The sequence below is a fragment of the Euphorbia lathyris genome, chromosome 8 (genome assembly GCF_963576675.1).
Source record: "Euphorbia lathyris chromosome 8, ddEupLath1.1, whole genome shotgun sequence".
Classification (NCBI taxonomy): Eukaryota; Viridiplantae; Streptophyta; class Magnoliopsida; order Malpighiales; family Euphorbiaceae; genus Euphorbia; species Euphorbia lathyris.
The window spans coordinates 25,682,740-25,709,749 of record NC_088917.1 but is presented as its reverse complement, the minus strand read 5'-3'; the positions used below and the strand labels follow the sequence as shown (position 1 = coordinate 25,709,749).

At 35.0% G+C, this 27,010-nt stretch overlaps 5 protein-coding genes across 6 annotated transcripts; 2 read left to right on the top strand and 3 right to left on the bottom strand.

Moving 5' to 3' along the window:
* The first annotated feature begins 4,739 nt into the window (after positions 1 to 4,739).
* Positions 4,740 to 6,154, top strand: LOC136203391 (serine acetyltransferase 5). Its single transcript, XM_065994538.1, has 2 exons — positions 4,740 to 5,197; positions 5,291 to 6,154. Exons 1-2 carry the CDS (start codon positions 4,802 to 4,804, stop codon positions 5,780 to 5,782), a joined length of 888 nt encoding a protein of 295 aa, XP_065850610.1. The 5' UTR covers positions 4,740 to 4,801; the 3' UTR covers positions 5,783 to 6,154.
* A 5,108-nt stretch (positions 6,155 to 11,262) lies between these two features.
* Positions 11,263 to 13,496, top strand: LOC136203805 (pentatricopeptide repeat-containing protein At2g15690, mitochondrial-like). The gene has a single exon (XM_065995041.1). The coding sequence runs from the start codon at positions 11,404 to 11,406 to the stop codon at positions 12,829 to 12,831; it is 1,428 nt and encodes a 475-aa protein (XP_065851113.1). The 5' UTR covers positions 11,263 to 11,403; the 3' UTR covers positions 12,832 to 13,496.
* Positions 13,497 to 13,788: 292 nt separating this feature from the next.
* Positions 13,789 to 16,869, bottom strand: LOC136202090 (mitochondrial carrier protein CoAc2). The gene is made up of 6 exons (XM_065992561.1): positions 16,537 to 16,869; positions 15,132 to 15,217; positions 14,832 to 15,039; positions 14,552 to 14,678; positions 14,152 to 14,459; positions 13,789 to 14,070 (listed from the first exon to the last, which is right to left on the bottom strand). Exons 1-6 carry the CDS (start codon positions 16,684 to 16,686, stop codon positions 13,939 to 13,941), a joined length of 1,011 nt encoding a protein of 336 aa, XP_065848633.1. The 5' UTR covers positions 16,687 to 16,869; the 3' UTR covers positions 13,789 to 13,938.
* A 1,897-nt stretch (positions 16,870 to 18,766) lies between these two features.
* Positions 18,767 to 21,488, bottom strand: LOC136201998 (thiamine phosphate phosphatase-like protein). 2 transcript variants are annotated; one of them, XR_010674249.1, is made up of 5 exons: positions 21,232 to 21,487; positions 20,861 to 20,982; positions 20,552 to 20,753; positions 19,035 to 19,415; positions 18,767 to 18,934 (listed from the first exon to the last, which is right to left on the bottom strand). XR_010674249.1 is itself a non-coding variant. In XM_065992406.1 (4 exons), exons 1-4 carry the CDS (start codon positions 21,484 to 21,486, stop codon positions 19,110 to 19,112), a joined length of 885 nt encoding a protein of 294 aa, XP_065848478.1. In that variant the 5' UTR covers positions 21,487 to 21,488; the 3' UTR covers positions 18,767 to 19,109. The 2 variants fall into 2 exon arrangements, 1 of the variants encoding a protein (XP_065848478.1); XM_065992406.1 differs by having other exon boundaries at positions 18,767 to 19,415; positions 21,232 to 21,488.
* A 1,447-nt stretch (positions 21,489 to 22,935) lies between these two features.
* Positions 22,936 to 27,010, bottom strand: LOC136203463 (protein NDL1-like). Its single transcript, XM_065994623.1, has 11 exons — positions 26,740 to 27,010; positions 25,361 to 25,460; positions 24,915 to 25,012; positions 24,685 to 24,773; positions 24,465 to 24,525; positions 24,284 to 24,370; positions 24,123 to 24,200; positions 23,964 to 24,020; positions 23,777 to 23,832; positions 23,556 to 23,691; positions 22,936 to 23,426 (listed from the first exon to the last, which is right to left on the bottom strand). Exons 1-11 carry the CDS (start codon positions 26,797 to 26,799, stop codon positions 23,208 to 23,210), a joined length of 1,041 nt encoding a protein of 346 aa, XP_065850695.1. The 5' UTR covers positions 26,800 to 27,010; the 3' UTR covers positions 22,936 to 23,207.

The following is a 27,010-nucleotide window of genomic DNA, read 5'->3' as shown; positions in this document are numbered from 1 at the left end:
GTTTAAGCTTGGATTGTTTGTATGTTGAGGCTAAATCTGCTCACCTCCAATAATTTAAGCTAAATATGTACCTTATCCCAAAAAGAATTAGTGAAATCAAGTTCGAAGCACAGAAAATAATCTCGGCAACTCTAGGGGAACTCGGCCTAAGCACCCACCTATGATTTCATATTTAGGGAGCCTCTCCAATCTGAAACTTATTTCAACTATAAATACAATAATTATTGATATCTCAATGGTTAACAAATATTCTATAAATGATTAGTATCCCGTATCTGAATTAAATAGAAATTATATATAGAAAATAAGAATGTAGTTTATTAAAAAAAAAATCTTGTTTTGTCTTATTTGTAAACACAGTTCCATAGTTTAAGGGTCCGTTTGGTTCAGCTGTTAGCTAATAGCTGTTGCGGTTGCTGTTAGCTGTTTGCAGTTGCAGTAAGCTGTTAGCTGTTTGCAGTTGCAGTAAGCTGTTAGCTGTTTAATTACTAGTGTTTGGTAAAATTATATTGAAATGCTGCTGTTCGGATTTAAAAGGTCTAAAATGGACATGTTTTAAATTAATCAACGATGAAATTATAAAAGGGAAAAATGTGAAAAAAATACCCATGATGTTTACAACTAGGAATAATTTTACTCTTAACGTCTAAAATGATGCAATTTTACCCGTAACACTGGCAATTAAGAGCAATTTATCCATAACATTAACAAGTTGGGTCGATTCCAAATATTATTAGAAAACATAGATATTTTATTTCTTATTCTACACCAATTGCACATCTCAACAGTTTTAAAAAAGAGATTTCATATTTTTTTTGTAATTTAATAATTGAAAATTAATATTTATAAATTCGGTGAAATATCTGAATTTTTTTTGTCCAACTTGTACAAATATTTTTTTTATTTTCTTAAAAAAATTCATGTCTAATCATATGTTTGTGATCGGTTACTAACGACGATAAAATGGTACACATATGAAGTGTAGATGACAATATTCATGACCAAGAAAGCAGTTTGATAAATTATTTCTCAAATTGACCCAACTTATCAATATCAGTGGTGAAATTGATTTTGATTGCCAACATTAGGTGTATAATTGCACAATTTTAGACGTTAAAAGATAAAATTGCTCCTGGCTATAAATGTTAGGGGTATTTTTGCACTTTATCCTATTATAAAATAACAAATATGCTACACAAATTAATAAAAATAATCTATATAAAAATAAAAAATTTATTGAACGCAATAAAAAAATATTCTTCCGGTAACTATTTTGTAAAAATATAAATAATGTTAAAGAATAAACATATTTTGTGGAAATAAAAATGATAATTTTGTCAATAACAAATAACTACAAACAGCTGTTTATGAAAAGCTCCAAATAGGAGCTTTTCGTGAAACGCTCAAAAATGCTGCAGATTTCAGAAAAAATGCTAAACGCTGCGGTTACATAAACCTAACCAAACGCTATTTTTCCTGTAGTTTGGAGTGAAACACTAAACGCTCCTCCGAAAAGTTAAAACAAACACCATCTAAAACTTACAAACAGAAGACTATGACTTGTGTAGTTTATAGTTAAAAAGATTAATAAGTCAACTTTTTGGTCAAAAATATTTCTAGTTTAATAAATTTATAAAGTTAGACCTGGACTAATTTGCAAAATAATTGCTCGAGTTTCCTTTCTTTAAGAGGTAAATTACAACAACAGTTTAGACGAAATTTCCGAGTTTGCAAAGTATACAAATAACAAACTCATGTTTATAAGTTTTAAAATATCGGTATTTATGTTTGTAAAAAACCAAAAATCACAATTTTTTTTTAGTACTTTACTCCAATAATAATATAAAAGTTAACTACTTTATTTTTTTTTCCAAATTGTCTCCAATGTTATTTTTTAGTTAAAAATTAACTAAATTTAAATTTATTAAAAAAATGAAAGCTAACCTAAGTTGTTATAAAATAAACGCCTAAAGTGTTATTTAACTCCTGATATATTCATAATTTTATCATTTCGTTCCTAATTTAATATTTAGTCATTTAATTCTTGAATTATTTCAATTGGTGATATTTCACTCGATTTAGATAAAAGCTTAACAAAATTGTTATTTTTTTATATATATGGTGATATTTTGATATATTGACTTGATACATCGCATGTTTTAAAGTTTATTTGCCACGTACATTTTTTTATATGAAAATAATTAATTAAGAAAAAAATAAAAACAAATCCGTAATGTCGTCACGTGTTAATAGAATAATAGTTCTGTTAAGTCTCCATTCAAATTGTGTGAAATGAAAGTTCACCAATTAAATTACGTCAGAAAGCTAATATAACCAAATAATAAATCGGGAGTCAACTAACAAAATTTTCGATAAGTCGAGTGCTAAACAGTGGATTTAAGCTAAAATAAAAAATGAGAGTTAATCCTAAGTCGTCAAAAAGTGCTGCTTGTCATGTTTCCTAGTAGAACATGAACTTCTTATTTAGAGATGTAGTGCAACTCTCTTTCTAATGAGATTCCTAATCCTAATCGCATAAGGATTTTAACTAAAACACTTTATTAAGAAAGAAAAACACATAAATCAAACAAAGTTTTAGCCATGGAAATCAAAGTTAATCTATCTTATGATACACCCCCTTCAAATCCAGATTCATCCCTTCAACAGCAATCCATATTCTCTTTAAACTTTCAGTTCAATTACAAACACGAAATAGTAACCAGAGATGTTCAGGGATGGAAAATTGTACTTGGTTCTTACCGTTACCAGAATCCTCTAATTTCCCCTACTGCTTCATGCCCAATTGATCCTTCATTAATGGCTGCTCATCAGGACCCTTCTTTGCTCTGCAATTATATCCAGAATTTCCTTAGTTTGTCCAATCATAATCTCGACAGTCAATCGCGACTTTACTTGGCTCAGACTATTGCTAATTCTCTTAAATCCACCACAATTTTTCCTTTGTTCCAAGTGAAGGCAGATGTCGAGATTGTGAATCAGGAATGGATTCTGATGCATCAGCCTAGGCAGATGGTGGATGGCGGCGATGTGGTCGGAGAATCTAGAGTTGCCGGTGGTGGAACTGGAGCTTCCGAATTAGTTGTGGAGGAGTTGAGGAAGAAAGGGAGTTTTTACTACCTTGAGGGAGGTGATGGAGATGGAGAAGAGTGTTCGATTTGTTTGGAGAATTACGGGGACGAGATGGAAGCGATTAAGATGCCTGAGTGCCTTCATGTTTTTCATGAAAAGTGCATATTCCGATGGTTGAAGACGAAGAACTCGTGCCCGTTTTGTCCACAAATACTTTAGGAATTTAATTAACGTTTCATTGTTCTATTCGGAATTAGCTAATCAAGATGTAATCTTTGTTTTAATTAGCGTAATCACATTTGTATTTTTTACAAACATGTATTGTTTTAAGTAGATTTTATAGTTTTGATCCTTTTAGCAAGTGCTTTCTATTAGATTTTATTATTTTGAACTTTATTCAGGACCTGGTCAGATGTATTTCTTGAATTCAATAATCTGTTTTGTTTTTTTTTTTTTGATAATGGATACTGACACTTATTTTTAAAATAAAACCTTCATAAATAGCCTTTAAATGAAAACATACAACTCTTCCGACCTATGAAACACAGAACACTTTGGAGTCAGATTTTGTGGTACAACTTGTACAATGTGAGTTAAAGATATGTGATTTTATTCGAATAGTATGGTACTTAAGTTGAGAATATTATATCAGTATTGGATTATTTTTCTAATCTTCATTAATTTTACTTTCAGCTCATAAGTTTAGCATCTTTCTCATAATTCAACAACTACTTGATGCGATAAAAAAAAAAATATATTGGTTGTTTGTTTTATCTATTGTTTGCCGTTGGAAAAAATTGTTTTTCCCAGACAAACAGAATGTCACTAACCAAAAACCTAAAACTCTCCTTTTTAGAGTAAAAAACAAACAATAATCTGAAAATGAGCTACCAAACACTCACTAGGAGAACCTAATTTCTACTTAGGTTGTGAATATTTTACATTCCAGATTTCAGATGGTACTATGTTTTATTTTTGTTCTCCATTTTTTTGGGATGTAATTAAGTGTAGTAATAATGTAAGGATTGCCAATGGAGCTTACAGACAACTATCAGTAAGAATTCCCCATGAAATAGTCGGATTAAAATTGTGTTGGTGATATTTCCAACACAGTTGAAAATATGTCCCGAGATGTATATGGAGGAGCCTTTCTTACAATGCATCAATATATATATATATATATATTATATATATATATTTTTGTAATGAGTGTGTGTTGCTCATCTACGACAATACTATTATGTAATATCGTGGAGTTTACACTTATGACGTCAACATTGTGTTGACCCATGGGACTATTGCAAAACGAACTTATTGAAAAACTTCGAAAGTTCGTTTTACATCTTTTCTTGCACTCTCGTGCTTTTATTTGAAACAGAATCTATTAGGATATTGAGAATGTGGAAAGATTATTACAGTCTATATCAAATAGTTACAGTCAAAACTAGATGTGACTAAATAACTTGTTCTGCCTAAATACACAAATTTTAGATAGACAAAGTGTCAAATGACACTTTTGCCATATATAAACACCAAATCTTTTGGCAGTGGATTGAAACTTGACAGCAAAGCAGCAGTGACTAACCACAAAAGAAAAAACGATACTCACCGTTTTGGACGTATCTTTGCTTCCATAAAACTCCTTTGCTATGATAATAAAAAAATAAATCTTTTGAAATCTACGCCATTTCTCTCTGCTATCCGATTACTCATGACCGCCGGTGAGCTCCTCCACCCTTCTCTGCAATCTCCTTGGCCTAACGGCTCCTGCCTCAGCGAAGACGAGGAGGCCGACTTATGGAACCACATCAAAGGCGAGGCTCGCCGTGATGCTGAGTCAGAGCCCGCCTTGGCTAGTTACCTTTACTCAACCATTCTCTCTCACTCATCGCTCGAACGATCCCTCTCCTTCCATTTAGGCAACAAGCTTTGCTCTTCCACTCTTCTCTCCACACTTCTCTACGATCTTTTTCTCAACACTTTCTCCTCCGATTGTTCTCTACGTGCCGCTGCTGTTGCCGACCTCCGCGCCGCTCGCGTCCGCGATCCTGCGTGTGTATCCTTCTCTCACTGCCTTCTCAATTACAAAGGCTTCTTAGCTTGTCAGGTACTTCAATTTCACCACAAATTGAAAATTCAATTCCTGTGATTAGGGATTATGAATTTAGCGTTTGATGCAATTGTTTTCGATGTTTTTTAGGCTCATCGAGTTGCGCATAAGTTGTGGAATGAATCTCGCAGGCCGCTAGCACTGGCTTTGCACTCTCGAGTATCTGATGTTTTTGCCGTTGATATACATCCAGGGGCAAAGATTGGTAAGGGAGTATTATTTGATCATGCGACTGGTGTTGTGATTGGTGAAACGGCAGTTGTTGGTAACAATGTTTCAATTTTGCACCATGTTACACTTGGAGGAACGGGGAAGGCATGTGGAGATCGTCATCCTAAGATTGGGGATGGAGTTTTGATTGGAGCTGGTGCAACAATTTTAGGGAATGTTATAATTGGGGAAGGAGCTAAGATTGGAGCTGGTTCTGTAGTTCTAATTGATGTGCCCCCTCGAACTACAGCAGTAGGAAATCCTGCTAAATTGGTAGGAGGAAAGGAGAAACCGAAAAGACATGATGAATGTCCTGGAGAATCCATGGATCATACTTCTTTCATTTCCGAGTGGTCAGATTATATTATCTGATTGCGATGATTTGTTCTTGTTATCTGTATTTTATATGTTTTCTCTTTAGGAAATCCCTGCTAAATTGGTGAAGGAAATGAGAAGCTGAAGAATCTATTGCTTCATCACCAAATGGCCTGATCATAGTCTCTGATTTGATCATTTGCTCTCATTATCTATCTAATATTTGCATCTTCAGCATGCTTTGCTTGGGTTGGGAATGAGGCTAGTGTAATGTTTAGTATCTCTAATTATAGTGAACAATCGAATACTTACACGGACTTTTTCTAATTAAACAGCAAACTTTCTTGATATGTGTTGAATTGATTTGAGTTCTGCACAGCTACAATTTGATAGCTTCTCTGTTCCAGTCCAGCTACAATTTTCGTATTACTTGTGTTGTTTTGGTGCTTAAATTGTTCATTAGATGCTTTCTCATGATGAAATTTCTCTGCATTCTCTCTTGAACACTCGAAATTCATTGTGCAATGGATCTCTCTCCATTGTTTAAATTGATCCTTCCATTCTAGAGTTCTTTTCAAAATTAGAACATCCTTTGCACACACACACTATCATAGTGACCACACATAAGAATGGTGTCGAGAGACGACAGGTCATGTCATACACACGCACAGAAGATGCATAGTATCACTATCACAGTTTTTTTCTTCTTCAATATAAAATATATAGTTGTGCAGCCTTCCGTTCTGCTTGCCTGCCTGCCTGCCTGCAGTGACTGAGTGACGAGCCAATAGGGATTGTGAATATCCCAATATGTATACAAAGCCTTGCGGGGTGCCTGGAAATATGTAGTGAGTTTTTTGTTGTAAGATTATGACTAACTGATGGTTGTTTTTTCACTAAATGCATACATAATGCAGCTTTTTGTCATCAAGAGCTTGATTAGGTGTGATATTTCACTTTTTTATTTCTCGAATATGTAAGGAAAATTGTTATTATATAGTCTTTGTGTCTTGTGGCAATGGTTGGTTATTGTAAAATTTGAGTTAATTGTCTGATATTGCAGTAATATCAGTTTGGATGCAACCTTTGTCATGCTGTTGATTTGATAATCTGATTTAGACATGCTTGACAAGAAAATGGGATAGAATTCCTGAGAATAAATCATATTTCTAGTATCATTCATAAATTCATAAAAAGGAAGATTTAGTAGTGCAGTTTGATTAGGAATCTCTTAGAATTTGCAGTTTTTTTTTTTTTTTTTGGTTCTTTTCAATTTTCTAGTTTGAGAAGCTTTGTCATATGCATGCTTTATTGGCCCATTTCGTTGTGAAAAATGATTAAGCTCTTCGTTTTTGTGTCAATTTGATTAGTTGCGAACATATAAAGAGAGTATAATTGGAGGGGTGCACGTGGTCGGTTAACCAGTCCATTCAAGTTAATTCGGTCGATTAAGCATTTAATCGGTTTTTTTTAAAACACTAACCATATACTAGTCTATTAATTCGGTTAACCACTAATCAGTTAATCAATTATTTTGGTCGGTTAACCTTTTATTTCGGTTTCTTTTTTTTTGGTAGGCAAAAGAAAGAAAAAACAAAGAAACCAAAAAACTAATCCGGGATTAGTCTGGGAAAGCTAATCCCAATCCGATCATCAGAAAGCAAAGAGCAAAGGAAGTCCGGACGTGTCGGGAAAGTAGAGACTCTAAGTAATCCCACATGGCCCTCCGTCGCAAGGCGATCAGAAACCCTGTTATGCTCTCTAAAAACATGCCCAAAATTGATGGTATCGAAGGAAGAACATAGCCTTTTAATTCCTTTTACTAAATTTTGGCTGCTCAAACCTAAAGCCTTATTATCAGCGGTAATTCTAACCGCTTCAAGGTTGTCAGACTCCACTAGAAGATTTTTTAAGCCCAAACTTTTGGCGAGCCTAAGCCCAGAAAAGATTCCCCAGAACTCAGCAGTGAAGGAAGAACCTACTCATAGGTTTTGAGTAAAGCCAGACACCCAAGCACCTCCAGCGTCTCTCAAGACTCCACCCGCCGCAATTCTGCCATCCGACATACATGAGCCATCAGTATTTAATTTACAGTCCCTTCACCAGGTTTGCTCCAACCCAACAAATGAACCCCATTCCTCTGGCCAGTATTAGATAAACACTCCTCTTTAAAGTTCTTAATAATAGTATTAATTGTTTTTAGAGAAAAAAGCACTTAAATTAGGAAAGACGATTGCTCCTTCTCCAAAAATATCAGCATTCCTCTACTGCCAAAGCTGGTGACAGACAACTGCAAAGAGAATATTACCATGCTACAGCTCAGATAATAACAAACCCTTAACACCATCTATAAACCAGTCATTATCCGGATAAGCCAAGAATTTTGGAAGCAAATAAAAATAATAAAAGAATTCTAATTTTTATTATGAGGGAGACGGTGGGCCAATGGCGAGTTGAAGAGATTAATTACAGAGAGGGAGATGTACGTGTATTATGTCAGTGTGGTTTTACATAATACACTAATTATTTAACCCTTATGGTTTTATATAATACACTAATTAGTCCCTGAATTTTTTAAAATAATTATATAATCCTTCAGTTTTGATTCTGTTAAATTATTTAGTCCCTATATCAAATCTCCGTCTAAAAATGTGTTAAAGAAAAATTAAACCGATAAAAAAAATGTAAAATTGTTCATAATAAAACTTCTAGCTATAAAGTTTTGAAAAATAAGTAATAAATTTTTTATCCTTGTTTCTATATACAGAAACATAAAAGAAAAAAAATCCGCATAAACTGAAATTAGAGAGACAGTAATAAATTAATTGAGAGTTATTTACATATTTTCATCTCATTTGATGTTAATATTTGATAAAAGAACTAAACCATTAAAAGTGAAAAAACTTAGAGACCTTATAATTAAATAGTGGAATGATGAGTAAGTTATGAAAAACTTTAGGGACTAAATAATTGTTTACCCATATAAATAAATTTATTTTTATATTTTTTTAATATTTAATTGAGATTCGGTCGGTTTTGGTTAACCGCGGCTTTTAGAATAAAGAAATCGTAATCGTAATCGTAACCATTAACCATTATTTTTAAAATTAAAAACTGTACACTAGTTCGTCGGTTTCGGTTAACCTTATTTCGGTTTGGTTTCGGTTTGGTTTTTCAGTTTTTCGAATTTTTGTGTGCACCCTTGGAGCCATAGGCGGAGCCCCCGACCACTAGCCTTCAATATTGGTTTATATTAATTGCATATATTGTTATTTCAATATTTTAGGTTGAGTTGGTTTAAGATAAATGTTGTGAAGTAAGAGGTTATTGGACCGTCGTGGTAAAGTAGTCGCTGCGAAGCTTTCGGGAAGAGGGGTAGTCTTGTGTGTAAGCATAGCATTTCTGGTCGAACCCGCCCAACCCAACAAAGAAGAACCGAACCTGACAGACACATCTTTTTCCTTTTTTGGAGGAGGGCACTCCGAGTAGTGGGTACCTTGTAGGACCTCGACCCGTCTACTCGGGTTTCAAATCTCACCAATCTCTTTTTTTTTTTAGTAAAATTTGGAATCCAAAGCAAGGAAAAAACAAGCAATGGGTTCGGAATAATATAAAATAAAAGAGTCGGTACACAAAGAAGTAAAAAACAAACAAGAGAAATATAACATACATAAAACATAAAAAGATAATTACGTTGAATGTCACCAGAGATGCGAAAGGGAAACAATACCATGGCGAGCTAGTATATATGTAACTTATTCCCCTCATGATAGATGTGAGTAACGATCGATAAGATTTGTAGTTGGATTTGAGATGTCATGATACTGACAAAGATTTAAATTTAAAAGGCGTGACTATATAGGAAGAGTCCACTTCAAGCCAAATGTTATACTGCCCATTCGTCCAAGCCATATTAATTGCAAAAATTGCAGTAGACAGTTCTGCCTCATGCACAAAAGCCGAGAGGATACGGAAAGCGAATATCCTTTTATAGAAGCCACGAGAATTGTGGAATAGTACCCCAACACCATCCGCCCCTAGAAGCCCCAAAGAGGAGCTATTTGTATTAGCTTTTGCCCAATTATGCCGCAAAGGTTTCCAAAGAATTGAAATAGTCTGAGGAGAAATCGGAAGGCGACCAGCTAAGTGTAAGTGACGAAGAATTTGTAATTCTGCTAAAGAGTTGAAAGTGCATGATCGATGAGTGAGTCCGATTCTCGAAATAGTTGCCAAAACTGACGAAGCAAGTAGTATGAATTTTACAGGGTCCCATCAAAGACATCTTTGTTTTGAGCCTGCCAGAGTAACCAAATCCCATTCACCGGCGTCAAAATCCAAAGGCTATGAATATAATGGCCAAAATATGAAAGGAGAAAACTCTGAAATAAATCCTTGAACAAATCGGTAGTAACTATTGACATTTAACTGAAAGAGTTCCCAAGACTTATCCACCATTGACTCTCCAAACGAAGCTACTGGTAAACAGATTTAACTGAGGAGAGAATGGAGGAGCAAACATGATTTTTGACATCCTTAGAAAGATTGAGAAAGCACATGGATAGAAAATTAATTGGAAAAGATGTCGAAGATGCCACTCTCCATCTTTAGATCGTATCTAGATGGTTAAAAATCGCTTAGAAATAGGGTAAATTTCATCAATGGTGTACAACCTTTACCTAATTTCACATTTTGGTGTACAACCTTCAATTTGTCTCACTAATATGTACGAACTTATAGGTGCCCTCCCACTTTGGTGTATAGCAGGTAAAAATGACCGGTCAACGCAAAGTCAACACGCCACATCAGCATTTTGACCGGTCAAAATTTGACCACCTAATATAAAATTACATCTATACCCTCTTCTTCCTCCTTTCCCTTTCCCTTTCCCTTTCCCTTTCTCTCTCTAACTCCTCTCTCTACCTTACTTTTCTCTCTATCAAAAACAGAATTAATGTTTATCAACAAGTAGATGATGAATTTATTACTGTCCTCATACATTTACAAAATCCTTGTCATTGGTTTATCCATACTTCCCGTAGAGAGAGAATTCATTCAGTTGATAATATGCATCCATGTAAATAAGTTTCTCGTCAAAAAAAAATTGAAAATAAGTTTACATAAATTAACATATGCTGTAATATCCATTATCTCTATATATGAACAAATGAATTAATACAAAAAAAAATAAGGTTTAATTATATTCAGTTGACTTCGCGTTGACCGGTCATTTTTACCTGTTATACACCAAAGTGGGAGGTCACTTATAAATTCGTACATATTAGTGAGACAAATTGAAGGTTATACATCAAAGTGTGAAATGGGATAAATGTTGTACACCATTAATGAAATTTACCCCTTAGAAATAAAAAAAAAAACGGCCAAAGAGATAAATCGAGAAGGCCTGAGCAGTCCAAGCGGCTTATTTTTTAACAATGCTCTTAACCTGTTGGGTATTCTTGTGGGCCGTGCCCTGGATAATATTAGCGGAGCTTGATATAGAAGACGGGCTAACCAGACCCATAAACAGACCTAAGCAAAACTAAGACCATTATTCCAACTTCACATGATATCTTTTACAACGAAAAATAGCATGTTCATCCACTCCAAATCCAAGAACTACCAACTGGTAACTGCTAAGTGCTACCACCGTTTTTAAATGCTCCCTTCAGCTAAAATCAATGGCGTTTATGTTATCTCTTCAGCAATCGGGAAACCCAATGATATCCTCTTCCCATTGTGCATCTTTAGTGACTAATCAGCCATGGAACTCCCTTTATATCTCTCACGCCCTCAAAACCCCTCCATCTTCTTCTTTATACCTTTGCAGGTGCTCCACATCCAAGTCCCAGAACTCACCAACCAAAATTTATCGCCGCCAGATAAAGAAAACCCCATCAAAAGATCAGAACTTTAAGAATAATGGCAATCAAAACGACAGAGGCCCATTACAGGGAAGCTCCGCGATTATCCCCCCAAATGTTGACTTGAAGAGCTTGTGCAAAGAGGGTAAAGTCGAAGAAGTTTTGAATTGTATAGGTCAGGGTGCTCGAGCTAATTACGATGTCCTTGTTGCTCTATTGGATTCCTGTGGCAGTTTGAAGTCGCTGGATATGGGTAAAAGGACTCATGAATTCTTGAGACGGTCGAATTTTGCTGTTGATACTGAAATTAACAACAAATTGATTGAAATGTTTGGGAAATGTAAGAGTATGAGAGGTGCACGCAGGGTGTTTGATAAAATGCCCGAGAGAAACATGAGTTCTTGGCATTTGATTATAAATGGGTACGCAGAGCACGGGCAAGGGGATGAGGGGTTATTGTTGTTCGAGGAAATGAAGAAATCGGAATTACAGCCTGATGAAAACACTTTCATGGCCGTTTTTGCAGCATGTTCTAGTGTAGGAGCTGTAGAGGAAGGTTTATTACACTTCGAATCAATGAGGAATAAGTACAATATCGTCCCTAACATTGATCATTATCTTGGGGTAATTCATATTCTTGGAGCAAATGGTCATTTATATGAAGCTGAAGAGTTCATTGAAGCATTGCCATTTGAGCCACCTGCAGAAGTTTGGAAGGCTTTGAGGTCTTATGCACAAATTCACGGAGACCTCGAACTGGCAGATCACGCGGAGGAATTATTAATTGCTATTAATCCTGCTGAATCCAATTCTAACAAGATCACACTTCCTTCTAGGAAGAAGCATTCTGCTATTAATATGCTGGAGGAGAAGAATCGGTTAACCGAATATCGATGTGCAGAACCCTATAGAAGTGAAGGGAATGGAAACTTAAGAGGTTTAAATGGGCAGTTGAAAGAAGCAGGTTATGTTCCAGATACTAGATATGTGCTTCATGACATTGATGAGGAGGCAAAAGAGCAGGCATTGATGTATCACAGCGAACGATTGGCGATTGCGTATGGTTTGATTAGCACTCCTGCAAGGCAAACGCTTCGGATCATGAAGAATCTCCGAATTTGCGGGGACTGTCATAATGCTATTAAGATTATGTCAAACATTGTTGGAAGGGAGCTTATTGTTAGGGATAACAAGAGGTTCCATCATTTTAAGGATGGCAAATGTACCTGTGGAGATTACTGGTAAAAAATGTCACTGTTGATGCTGCTGTCAATGTGTATATGCCATTAAAATGCAGTAATATGTACATCTTTCAATTCACAAATTAAAACATGTTAGACCAATGCTTGTTTACTTCATAGTTCATATCCAATCTTTTTCTTCACAAGCTGGTTCGGTTGTTTGCTTGTTTAATTGCGTTGAGAGTTTTTGAGTTTGTTGTTTTGAGATATGCATATGTGTGACCGTGAGCGTTGGGTATAATCGGGTCTCATGCATAGTTATTAAAGGCGCGCCTCGGCTAAGGCTCCAGCCTTAGCTCCTCTGGAGCCCAAAGGCGGGCGCGGTCAGTCAGGCGCGCGCCTTAGTGCGCCTTAAGCTAGGCATTAGGCTACCTTAGGGTAATTTAGGGTATTTTTAGGGTTGAGGGTATTTTAGGGGTTTTTAAGTTCAGAAAATAAAAGAAAAGCAGAGACGGACAAAGATCGACAGCTTTTACTCCACATATCGCAACAGACATTTTGCTCCCCTCCCTCCATCAACAATGCTTCCATCTATCAGGGTTGATGATGATTATGGTTCCGATGAAGATTAGGAAGGAAGACTAGGAAGTTAAAGATTAGTTGTTTTTTAGAGTCAAGACTATTAGTGTTTTCTTTAGTTTTAACTTTTAAGTCGGAATTATGAGTTTATGATTATGCCTTAGTAGTTAACTAGAACTTAACTCATGCATTTTATGGTTTTATTATTGGTATTTGACTATTTGTGACTAGTATTATGAATTTATGATTTTTTTTTTTTTTGTGCGTCTCAAGTCGCTCGGACGCGCGCCTTAAGTTGCGCCTTAGTGCGCCTTTAATAACTCATGGGATTTGAAAGTTATGGACTTGAGTAAAAGATGATATTTCCTTATTGTTGTACCAATTTGCCGATTACTAATGAACTACGTGCTCTTTCCCACCCATAGATATAGGAAAAAATAACCGACCCACGTAAGCCTTTTGCTCTTGTAAGTTTAATTTCTTATTCTGTATATCAAACTTGTTATGATCATTAACATAAGCAATGATTGATATTATTACACAGCTAACAGAATTGAATTGAATCTAAATTATTGGTAAGAAATTAATGGAATCAAGAATGAAGAGATTGTTGACTACTACTTGTTTTGTCAGTCATAACTTCTATAGCTTCTCGAGATGGAACTCTCAAACATGATTTCATCAAGTCATAAACAGTAAAACCAATTGCCACAGATGGTACAACCTGAAAGAATGCTATGAACATCACTTGCTTGAAAAAAATAAACAAAATTGAAGGTATAAAAAGGCGAAAAAGTTTCGGTACCTTCAAGTAATTGATGCTCAAACCCGAAAATAATTGCTTCCATCCTTGATTTTGTGCTATCATTAAAAGGGTTTCCATTGTTCCTTTTAATTGAGAAGCATTAGTAGTAGCAAGCCTTTGCACCTGCATTTGCCTTCTTACAACATCAAGAGGGTATGTGAATGTCTGACCCAGCAAACCAGCAACTGATCCGCATACCAGTTTCACCGTAATGTCTTTCTTGTGCTCATCAGGAACGTGGCGTTTCATCTCCTCGTAGAAGTAAAACTTCAAACCGGCATAAGGGAAGATTCCGTAGAGCGATGGAGCTGACAATAAGATCTCATTGTTAAAGACCGAAAAGAATCCATGTAAGCAATATGATAGCAAAGCTCAAGAGATGTTATATCGAAAGACATACCAACACCGCGATAGAGTCCTCTAGACCCAGATTCCTTGAACGTCCTCGAGAAACAATCATAGATTCCTCTGTAAACTTGTCCAGTACTAAGTGCTCCACTGATATTCATTTTTGACGAATCGACGACCTGTATCATGATAAATACAGTTCATTCTCAGACAACGGAGATGTAATAGTTAACTACAATTGCTGCTTCGGAAACAAGAGGGTAGGGCGAGAAGAACAACGTTCTCCTAGCTTCTGTCTGTGTGTGTTGAAGAGATATATTGCGGTTATTTACCTGGTATGCGAGTTTAGTTCGAACTAAATCGAGAGGATAAGTGAAGAGCACAGCTGTTCCTCCAGCAAATGATCCAGCCACAAGATCAAGTACTGGACCCCTGTCTACATCAGGAAAACTGAGGATGATCCATCTACGGTATTGTTCGTAAGTCATATAATGCAAGGCGGCATATGGAACTATTCGAGCAACACTCGCTCCATTCCCTCTGCAAATCATCCACACATGATATATTAGTAATAAAGGCTTAAAAGAGAAAACACAGATCTGCATAAAAAAGACTGCAACTTGATGATTCACCTATAGAAACCCATAATCCCTTCTGTTTTTGCAATCTTTCTAATGGATCCAGAAAGTCCTATACTCTTGAATTCATCTCTCCTTGTCTGAAAAAAATATAAAGTACAAAAATCAGGTCTAGTTCAGCCATTAAGCAATCTAATGCTGCTTAAATAACATACAATACAACCCAAATTCAATGGTCACACGAAGCCGAAAAGCCGAGGAAATTCAAAAAGTAGGGCAGAGGAGAGATTGAAATCATCCCAAAAGGTTAAAAATTACGAGATACAAATGGACTTGGCTATATAAATCCACTTGGACTAAAAAATGTTGCAATTTCTTTCTCGAATTCTACTCCTACCATCATCTTGTAGCCTGCATCGGAAAGACCAGTTCATCCGAAAACTAGCAAATCAGAAGGAGAAGGAAATAAATCAAGTTCATTTACGGAAATCAAACACCAGTCTTAGCCAAATCAGTGGTTTTCTACTGAAAAATAAAACGATAGGCACCACTTTAGAGATGTTAATTTCTGAGATGATAACATGATCCCAGAGAAATTCCGCCTCACACAAACCGTTTGACACAATTTTCAATTTTGATGCATTTATATTATCTATAATTATGTGAACATATAGATCATATAACACGACTATGATACGAGAACACATTTTGGCACCCTTACTTCACTTAGCAGTAAGACAAACATTTAATTGACTTAATCTCAGGGCTGCTTACATCCCTAGACTATTTTAACCATCCAATGTACTAGCTATTAAGTTCATCATACTAGAGAGAAGCCAACGCTTTTATACATACTTCTTCGGGTTGATCTATACCATACTCTATTCTCGTAAGATGATATACGCTAGCTAAAAGCCCGCCCGGTGCTACATCATAGGTACATTGTGAAAGCAAATAATTGTAACCATATACATATAAAATGACAGCCATGGAATGCCAATCTTCGGGCTTTATTTGTAAAGTCTCTATTCCTTGGTAATCAAAACCCAAAGATCTATGTTGCTTCTTCATTGGCTTTTCCATTACCGTTTTCTAGCTAAATTTTCTTAAAAATAATGTTTCCCGTGTCAGCTTCCGTTTCAATTTGCATTTCATAAGAAACCAATATCAACTGATATCCTAATTCAGTATAATTAGCAACAAAATTTGTTTTCCATGCCCTAAGAAATCCCAACAACAAGACAGTAGAGATCAACAACCTTGAATTTTCTAATCAAATAGAGGTAAACTCAAGACAAAGCAATAAAATGGAAACCCAATTCACTCATGACAAAGCCCCTTAAAAAACCAACAAATTGGGGAAAAAATATAAAACAACATCATCAATCTCAGAAGAACAGAACAAAGAATTGAAATTTCAAGTTAATTACAGTTTCCAATTGCAATAATGAAGCATTACCTGAAACAAAATCTTGACACGCTCAAGAGGAGCAACGGAAGACTTGGCAATTCCACCAGCAACACCACCAGCAATCAATTCCTTAGCAAAAACAGGCATAGCTTCTATTATCCCATCCATATCTCTTTCCTCTTTCTTTCTCGCCATCATTCACAGCGAGAGAAGAAAGGTTCTTGAAGATCTTTTGACTAGTTTGAAAGCAAAATTGAAAGAAGAAAGAAGAATAGAAACGTTTCTGGTGGAAAGATGAAAGTTTTTTACTGGAATGGAATATATATGTTTTGGAGCAGTGCAGTTGACAAGTCGGACCAATTATGAAATTATATAATTGGCCTAAATTGTTCTTGGGAAAGATGCGCTTTTTATATTCTATTCGTAAATTCTGAATTTAAAGTTTATGCCTTTCTTCTTCCTTGGAAAGGCAACTAAACATAAACAAGAAGAAGATAATTACTTCTTACTTCTTACGGTTTAATTTGCCTAAAACGGTAAAACAACTGAATTCTTTTCCATTTCTGGATTCAGTATGTTTTGGATGTCAACCTTTTTTCACATGGATATACTCGGCTTATCCTTTCTTTCCTTTTTTTTTTTTGAAAAATTACTTTTTAATTTGTACGTATCAAATATGTCACATATGATGGATAATAAGAATTAATGGTGTTTGTTTGAACTAAATTGGGATCAAAAGAATAATTGGATTGAGAATTAATTAGAAAATGTCAACCCGAATTTGGACTAATTTTATTCAATCAATTGGACAAAATTTAAATATATTGTTGACGATTTTTTTCATCAAAAAAAAATATTGTTGACGATTTTGCTTGTGAAACTAAATATTGGTCTACAGAATGAATTTGGAATAGGTAAATAGTTTTTGTTAAAAGTATAAATTTACTGACCGTTACATATATATTAGTCTAGTTGAGCAAAGCTTTAGTAGTAGAGGGGTGTACATACTAAACCAATATCGAATCAAAAATAAGGTTAATCCAACCAATGGAATAATGTACGATTTTTAATTTTTAAAAATAGTGGTTAATAATTATAGTTACAGTTCTGGTATTCCAAAAACTGCAGTTAATCAAAACCAACCGAATATCAATTAAATATTAAAAAATATAAAAATACATTTATTTACATGAGTAAAAATTATTTAGTCCCTATAATTTTACATAACCCACTAATCACTCCACTATTTAATTATAAGGTCTCTATTTTTTCACTTTCAATGGTCTTGTCCTTCAATCAAAAGCAGACTCGACCACGATTTGGATTTGAAATTGCTCCATTTTGTAAATGCTGAGGATGAAATTTATGATTTTTATATTAGAAGTATATTTTTACTTCTCTAAAAATATTAAAAATAATTTTGGACCTTATATTAAAAAAAAAACAAAAAAAAACAGGCATCGTGGCTAATTGGAGAGTAACTGGCGAGAGTAACAGTTTGGCTCAATACCATATAGATATTGTCCACTTTGACTCAAATTTAACACCTTAAGCCTCACAGCTTTAAAACACATCTATATGTACTGGATACTCACTTTACTAATAAACCTCAATCACTCACTCTCTCTCTCTCTCTCTCTCTCTCTCTATTAACGATGTAGAATCATTATTGCCCATTTCGCTTAGGGTTGCTCCTTGCACAGGTCTTCTACTCCGACGATCCACTCTAGATCGGGTCACTATAGGCCCACCAATTCTCATCTGGTTCATTCCCAAACCACATATCATACATAAATAGTCAACTATGATACCAATTGTAAACAATTTAGTCCAATACCATGTAAATATTATTCGCCTTGGCGTAAATCCAACATATTGAATCTCGGAATTTTAAAACACGTCGACGTGTATTAAATACACATCTTACTAATAAACTACAATCGTTCTCTTTTCCATTTCTGATGTGGTAATTCATTTCATTTCTACATCATCGTCATCCTTTAAAGTCGCTCTTTACTTAGACTTTCTACCTTGGCCCCACACTCCGGGTGTGTTATATATAATAGCTATAGAACAATTTGACCATTTAGTGGCTTTGAGGATTAATTTATCTTAAACTAAAATTCAGATATGATTTTAGTTATTTAGTCAAATCAATTTTAAAACATATATCAACATGTGTTGCTTATCCAAAAGCTTCAAGTATAGCTGTTCTAGGCATCATAAGGTTTTACTTTAACATCAAAGGATTCACAATTTGTTATCTAACTAGAGATCAAACCCAAATAGTATACCATTAAATCTTCAATACTAATTAACCTTGTCTTCAAGGTTTGATAACTTAAACTATGGATCTCGAGTTTGAGTTAGCGTATACAACATACTTTAATTGAGGACGAAAAAGAAAAACGCTTAAAGGATGCATGATCGGATTCACTTCCTCCCCCTGCTCACAGGAAAAAAATATGTTAAATAGTAAAAGACATTACCTTTATGGTATGTCTGCCATGTCCAAATATTGATAGATATCACAAGGAAAATGTTACCAGGACAAACCGCTTGCTCTACCGGTTGAAACTTTTCCACCATGACCGCTTCTACTGTCGAGTTTGGGGGTTTGCTTATGATGAATTCAAATGATTACGATTGCTACTATTGATGCTTTCTTCAGCAGAAATCGCATTGAGAATGCGGAGTAGAATATCTGCAAGCTCCTTTCCGTTACTCCATTCGTGTATTTTTGCCTTGACAAGGGTTGGTTTGCTGCAAAGCTGATCCCATAAGGGATACCCCTTCCTTGGCATCACATAATCACCTTCTCCAAGTTTCAGAGATGGACAGAAATCATTTCTGCCATCTCCAAGGTAAATAAATCTCTTTTTCTCATTTTGGGTCGTCGAAACAAGGATTTGATCAATTACCGTGCCCTGCATTGAAGCCGCAGATTAAACAATGGTCTTCACAATGCCCTATAAATTTTCTTGTTATTGCTCAGAAAGTAAACCACTATTTCGCCCTTGCAGAAAATGATATAAGTTTATCTACTCCCACAAGTTCATCTATTAATTAAGAATTAAGCCCATTTCCCTTGGGAAAAAGAGATTGGTAAAACAAACAATGAAGCCAAGCAACTTATATGGTATCCAACAAAAATGCAATGACTTTTACAATATTTAAAAATACTAATGAAAATTAAATCTTTGGCTTCAGTTTCATGTTGTTCTGTGTTGACATGAGCTTAAGCTTTGTCACCATCATCGAAGAAAGGAAAAACTCTCAACCGAAACCTTAATCATGAAGCAGTAATATTGGTTAGCTGCCAGTAAAATTAGTTCATATTGTGCAATAACATTACATTCCAGCTCCTCTTCATTATGAATTATAAACAAAGAATATAACTTGAAATGGGTAGCAATTTCAAACAATAGCACAAAATTTGAGGACATTGTCCAATCATTTCTCTATCCAAGCTAGGGCTATGATAGAGAAAGATTGATATGTAGAACAAGGGGAATTACTGGGCCAATTGTCTCATGGATCCAAAATATGGAAAGTCTCCTCTAGGACGCAGCAGTAGACGCGTGTAAACAAGGCATAGAAGGAGTTAGTTACTCCTAAGGGGGGTTGGGGTTGTTATTTTGGCATTGAGTCAGTGGCAACAAGGAATATTAAGTGAGTTTTTGGGGGTCTCTGAACACTATTCAGAGAAGATGAGAGTTTTTCCTGGCCATGCTTGCATAGAACTTTCTTCTCGACTCCTTTTATCTTTTCTCAATTTCTGTTTTCTACTCTTTGGCTATCTCTTTTCGCATTACAGTGAATTATCAATAACAAGCAGTTTCTATCAATCGTTCTTTTGTGAGTTTTGATTTTCCTATCAGCCTATTTCATATTGTGTCACGGTAGGCTAAATGCAGCTCTCTCTCATTGCTATAATACCCCCAAAGCATATTAAAATTTCGAAAAGTACGAGTGAAGCTTCAATCGTCCAACCAATCAACTACAAAAAGTAATATTTTTCCATAGCTATGAAAGCTTAAATTGGTATCATGTTTTAATTTACCTTGCACAAATTTGAAGGGCATAAACGGCAATCATGAGGAGATGAGCTCAAATCATGATAGGGGGAAATCCTAACCCTTCCTTCATCATCTATAGAGGTTGGATTTGTGATGATTTGCGAGAAGCAACCCAGCAATCCATGATGACCCAGGATTTTCTCAATGAAAAACTGATTTGCATCACTAACTATCCTCAAATCACATCTTAATCAAACCAAATTGTCAACAAAACCTTCAGTCAGCACCATACATTACAGAGACAAAGTTAATAATAACGAACTAAAACGAAGATGGAGAATAATACTACCCACCCAAGAGCATGGATTGATTTTATGGCTTCAGTAACTCTTGGATGCAATGGCATCTGATTTAGGCACTGCGCAATATCATCAGCAGTTTTTCCTCGTGAGTGGAGCTCCTTCATCATCCTATCCTAAGATTTTAGTTCAACATTTTAGAATCAACCACAAAATCCGAACTGCAACATTATTGTCTCTAATCTAACATTAAAATCTAATACTAAATAGTCTACGTTAAGCAGGTATCAGAATTTTTATAATCTTCAATTGCAATAAACCACACAACATACTTCTTTCCCCAAATGGATTTGATTTACACAATCGATGACATTAACGGAAAAATAATTAACAATTACAACAAAGAAGAAATTGTAAGCACAAACCATGAGGGAGTTCCAGGGTAGAGTAGGACGAAGCTGATTGAACAATGAGGTAAGGCCCATCCGAGTTACCACCCAACGATCGGTATCATCGTCGATTAAGGTCCTGTCAAAATCGAAAACCACCACTGTTCCCGCCATCTCCAACGTAGCGTTGCTTTGACGGCCACCAGCAAGACAGTGGAGCAGTCTTCTAATGCCAAATGAAGCAACCTGAACTGATTCTCTGCCTAATATGCTCTTTTTGAGATTAGCCATTTCATTTTTCCTCTTGTAACTTTAATTTTTTCACTATTTTGACACAATATAAAACCATCAGTTAACTGTTGCTGTAGTATATAAAATTATTAATAAAAAAAATATAAATGTAATTGTAAATGTAATTCCAAAATTAATTATTGTATTATTTTGTTCACTTAGAATTTCTAATTTCCATTTTCGAGCCAAAAAATATGATACATCTTTCTCCGAGTCTGCCAAATATTAATGAATAATTATTTGCAAAGAAATTCTACCGTGGATCCAATTAAAAAGAGAAAGAATACCATGTTATTAAGAAATGATTCGTGTAAAGAAAACAATTCTTACGAGACACATAATTTTTCCGATTCATCAGTTCAATTATCATATTTCTATTAGTAAAATCCAATTTACTATAGTAGAATTTTGCTTATTTATAAAAAATATTATAAGGATGCTTTTAAGAAAGTAGTTATTCTGTGAGCATCTCCAACCAAATTCTCCGTAATTCCATTTTTCTATCATTAATTCTTCATTTTTTCTTCCTCAATCTCTATTTTTTCTCCAACCCACTAATATAATTTCTTCTTTAAAAAGAATATTTAACTGTGACCTCTCAACGGTAAACGTTGTCGTGTGACCGAGAGGTTACGGGTTCGAGTCTAAAACGGCAGTTTGAGGGTATTTACGACAGTTAAAAGTTAGCTCATACATACAACAAGCAGTATTTCGTATTTTATGTTGTTTAGAAACAGCAGATTTGTCCACGGCAAATAGGAAGTGTTTTTTATTTTAACCAAACACATATATGTGATGTTAGGAGAGAAATAACAAACATGAGGTAAAAATGTGGAAAACAAACTCTCTAAGGGGGCGTTTGGTTCGGGGTCTTCAGGAATGAGAATGAGAATGAGAGGGTTTTATTCCCTTTGTTCTTGTTTGTTTAAAAAAAAAAAAAACGCATTCCTTTAAACAAACAAAAACTCATTCCTTTTATCCGTTTTAGATTATGGGTTTACCCCACTTTATGTTAAGCTCATTACCCCAAGTCATGTTAGAATTGGATTCCCTTTACCTCATTCCTTTTCCTAAACATATCCAAACAGATAAGAAAATTAATGCTTATTCCTTTCCTTTAATTTCCCTTTCTTGATTCATTTTCCCTTACCCCATGTGAACCAAACGTCTCCTAAATATTAAATTTGATTCTTAGAAAAGTATTAAACTGATGCTACGGATTTTTTATTCATTGAAAATAACTAAATTACCCCATAACAGAGAGAAGAAGAGATAAAGATACGAAGAAGGAAAAAAAAAAGTAAAATAGGAAGAGATAAATGAATAAAGTTCAGTGGACATGGGTGTAATTTACCCCACAAGAAAGCAAAGCATATTCTTACAAAGTGGCAAACCCAAAATGTATTTTCTTCTAAAATGTACAGAACAGAACACAAAAGAAGAGGAAAATTACGAAAGTATCCTATTATTAATTTATTAATTTTCATGATAAATAAATTACAGTCAGTTTACAAATTTACAGGAAAATCAACTCCTTTATGTCTGACTAGTAACCAAAGAATGAAAGCAAATGCAAATCATCTGCCTGTACTGTATATGTGTATATGTATCTACAACACCTCCAACCTCACCCCTACCACTTCTAGAGGACTTACTAAAAGAACCAAAAAATATATCAAATAATTATCTGCACAATAATCATCCTCTACTAATTTTCCCACTCAATTATCGAGTGATGCACGGGTCTTTATCGGTTTCAGTTTCAACCCCATGCTTTCGGGAGAGAGAAGCTCCGGTGAGATGCACGATGGACTAAGCGGACTCCTTGGGCTGTCGAATAGGCAAGGCCTGTGTAAACCATATCCCATGAAGAAATATTCCATTGGTATTAACATTGCATGAGGCTGTTCTTCTGTTACCATTGATCCACACGCTTGCACCTGCAACCGCATAAACCTTTTAATTCGATGATAATACGATATTAACTTTTACCAGTTAATATCACCATTTCAGCACAGAATTGAACTCTTAGTATCTCAACAATAATTTATAAAGGGCGCAGCACTCACCTCCACTAAGGCGCTGTATCTTCTGTCCATTTTTGATGTTAGATGGAGAGCCTCACAATGGAAAGGAGAGTTATCGCCGACAAAAACAAGAGTGCGACATCTTAGTCTCCTTAAACCGGAAGTGAGATCAGGTCTCCTGTAGGTTGGAGGCGGGACATTAAACATCAATTATCAAGCAGATAGAGAACAGTTGACGGGTAATCCTTGAAAATTTTCAATACCTATTCATCGCTTCAAGAAAACGTGAAACGTTTGTGCTCTGTCTCTCATCAAGCAGCTGAAGAAATACAAGGTCATGGAGTCAAACAAATGTTACCTTTCAATGATCCATAATGTTTACAATAAAAAAGAAAACAAAAATTGGAGTGAAACAAGCAAATGGAAAAAATAAGACAGAAGTTTACTAACTCTTCTGCATGCTTGAACAATATCTGCCTCGGGAAATTCTGAACTTCCGCGAACTTCCTGTTACATTTTCTATTTCATCACTCACCAGGTCCATTATGTGTGCAACCAATTGTTGCAAACAACAAATACATATTGTGAGGGCATGAATTTATACAATACCTTGCTAAAGTACCGCTGAAGCATAAACTCTTTCACTAATCCGCACATGCCATAGAAATATAGCAAATTTATGATCATCTACAGAAAACAGATTGCTTTTAGTAAGGATTTGAAAAGCTGTTAATGTCCCTCGGGCAAAAACGAACATTCAGTCAACATACTTTGTTATAGAACCATTCAGTCCAAGAAGGTGCTCTACATAAAGGAGATACAAGTATCAACCCAAGAACACGCTCTCTGTATTTCATCTGTTATGCAAAATCTTGATCAGCCAAAAGTGGTGGAAGACGAATATAAAAAAAAAAAAAAAATTTAATCATGACATTACAGGGAGGAACATACGGCAAATAGAGTAAGGATGTACGCACCGGCCGTCACCCCCATGCACATCACCGTACCAAGCCTGAACAAGAAAATTTCATCCCAAGAAAACCAAGTTACCCCTCATGATCAAGCTGATCTTCTAAATACTTGTTTCAAACAATAAGAAACAAGCCAATAACAAAAATATCTTCACATAATCTCTCTGGAGAGAAACGGAAAAAATTATCATTCAACCCACCCAAAAAAATTGAGGACCTCAATGATCTGATCTGCCAACTCATCAGCAGTAGGCACAGGTTTAGTGTGGCTAACTGGAGCAGCTCCCAACTGCAAGAACTCTTATGCAAGTTCCAGGAAAGAAAAATTGTGAACAAGTTACCAATACAAGGAAGCGAGCTAAAAAGTAAATAAGACATGAAGGATAGTACAAATATGACAGAAATACTTCAAGTCAAGTAATTTACTGACCTCATGCCCGGGAGGACTGATGTGATATATGCAGAAGTTGTGAAGCAGCAGAGAAGCCGCTTCAGGACAAAAAAACAACCCTTGGAAGCAAGACGTATCTAAGATAAAAATAAAACCAAAATGACAAACATGTTACAGTACATTAATAGGTAGAGATTCATCTTGACACAAGGAAAAAGGAGAAAACACACAGGATTGTATACAGTAGGATAGGAACACAACCATAGAATTCTAATATGTCATCAACATGGACTAAAATTATCATGCAAAGTTCACAATAAGAAAATCAAATTGTATTAGTCAAGAAAAAAATAATTTTCTTATATGAAAAAAGAAAGCATTCAGCAGTAGATTTTTCTAAGCAACATAAGAAATAAAAATACAGCATAATAAGAGATTCTGTGGTACTTAAACAAAGATTAAGGTGTTTAACACCCTATACTTACGATTTAGAGCTAAATCGGGATAAGTAATTAGTGCTGGTTTATCTTGGTCACCATAGACTACAACAGACACGGAACCACGGCCAGTTCTTACATGGTATTCCTGAAAGAAGTTGTAAAGCGCTCATCATAAACAGATACTAGAAAATTCTAGAATAAGAAAAAAAATATCGGCAAGGATTGTACTGTCATTGAGATAGAACAAAAATTTACCATCATAATACATTGCTTATAGTTTCTTGTTTATTGAAAAACAAATTGAGATAAAGAAGAGTATTAAATTAGCTTCCATTCCAATACATGTTTTCAATATATAAATCCCAACTTTATGAAAATAAATCTATTCCAAAGAAAAAGCTCCCATGTGCACTTTCCTTTTTGGTTCTGCCAAAATTGCTTGTTACATAGTTTAACATGACTTTGCATAAAGAAAGATAGAAACAAATAAGTAGTTCCTGATTTCAATGATTGTATTCTTCCAAAAGGGATGACAGTTCAAAAGAGAACATGGAATCTCGCGTATAAAAAGAAGACATTGACTTAAAACTGATTACAAGACAAATAAAAGAAAGAAAGAAGAAGAAATTAGTAACAGCTAGACAAATAAATAGAATAATAAGACAAAAGAAACATAGTTAAAGTTTCCTCAATATAGTGCAACTAACTTTGATTAAAATCCAAGATATGAATTCACCAAGGAAATCAACTACTTTTCTCATAAAAAACATCTACAACATCATAAGAGGAATATCCCAGAAAAGAAATTGTAAAAAAAAAAACAAATATTTACTGCGATAAGAACAACAAAATGATTAAAAATAAAATTTCGAAAATCTAATTCTCATAAAACACAAAGGAAAGCAGAGGAAACATCTTAATGAGCGTATTGAAGAACGATGCAAGAACTAGACAAATTGATCACTTCAAAAATTGAAGGCCATAAAAAATAGGTACATCGCAAAAACGAAACAGTACGACAAAAAAAAAATTAGTAAAATCCAGAAAAAGATGTAAAAAACCGTAGTCAGATTCTTAGAATGAGAAAATTAGCATCCAAATGGAAAGCAAGCATTAATCTTCGAAAGAGGTAAGTGAAATCCTCAAGCGTATTTTCAACAAAAAAAAAAAGGACACGCATGGATCTGATGATCATTATTGCTAGATATTCAATCGCCAACAATAAACGAACCAAATCCCAACTCAGAAACATACACAGAAATTAAAAACAGAAACGAAACGAAGAAAGAGGAAAGGTGAATGAATCAGTTATTGTTGTTCCAGCTTCCAGAAAACAAATTTCACCCAAAATGCAACCGCGGTATAAAGGCAAGACAAAATCAAATGAAATTAGGGAGTTGGTAAGGCAATAAAGAAAAGCATACTTTTCCAGCGAGGTAGATCTTCTCCAAATCGACGGAAACGAAATCTTTAGACTTGCCCATGGCCGCGGCTCTCCGTCTGTGTGCCTGGAGAAAGCCGACGATCTCACGAGCTTAGAAGCCACTACCTTTTTTTTTTATCTTCTCTTCTCTTCTCCTGGCTCTAGGTTTGGATTTCAATGGCTTATATGCCAAGCGATTCTTCAGCTTTTCAACTCTCCCTCTTTCTCTCTATCTCTCTCTTCTCTCTCTCTAAGCAAGGAATGAAGTTAGC

Bases quoted from the DNA above. Each gene is read 5' to 3' on its own strand.
- LOC136203463 (XM_065994623.1), bottom strand. From the start codon at position 26,799: ATGGGCAAGTCTAAAGATTTCGTTTCCGTCGATTTGGAGAAGATCTAC. The intron at 24,774-24,914 runs GTCAGTAAATTA...GAGTTCTTGCAG, and splicing joins TCAGTCCTCCCGGGCATGAG to TTGGGAGCTGCTCCAGTTAG. The intron at 23,833-23,963 runs GTTAGTAAACTT...GTATTTCTTCAG, and splicing joins TTGTTCAAGCATGCAGAAGA to CTGCTTGATGAGAGACAGAG.
- LOC136202090 (XM_065992561.1), bottom strand. From the start codon at position 16,686: ATGATGGCGAGAAAGAAAGAGGAAAGAGATATGGATGGGATAATAGAA. The intron at 14,679-14,831 runs GTAAATAACCGC...ATCATGATACAG, and splicing joins GAACTAAACTCGCATACCAG to GTCGTCGATTCGTCAAAAAT. The intron at 14,460-14,551 runs GTATGTCTTTCG...TCTTATTGTCAG, and splicing joins AGGACTCTATCGCGGTGTTG to CTCCATCGCTCTACGGAATC.
- LOC136203391 (XM_065994538.1), top strand. From the start codon at position 4,802: ATGACCGCCGGTGAGCTCCTCCACCCTTCTCTGCAATCTCCTTGGCCT. The intron at 5,198-5,290 runs GTACTTCAATTT...GATGTTTTTTAG, and splicing joins AAGGCTTCTTAGCTTGTCAG to GCTCATCGAGTTGCGCATAA.
- LOC136203805 (XM_065995041.1), top strand. From the start codon at position 11,404: ATGGCGTTTATGTTATCTCTTCAGCAATCGGGAAACCCAATGATATCC.
- LOC136201998 (XM_065992406.1), bottom strand. From the start codon at position 21,486: ATGGCTAATCTCAAAAAGAGCATATTAGGCAGAGAATCAGTTCAGGTT. The intron at 20,983-21,231 runs GTTTGTGCTTAC...CTAAAATCTTAG, and splicing joins TACCCTGGAACTCCCTCATG to GATAGGATGATGAAGGAGCT. The intron at 19,416-20,551 runs GTAAATTAAAAC...GCTTCAATGCAG, and splicing joins GCCCTTCAAATTTGTGCAAG to GGCACGGTAATTGATCAAAT.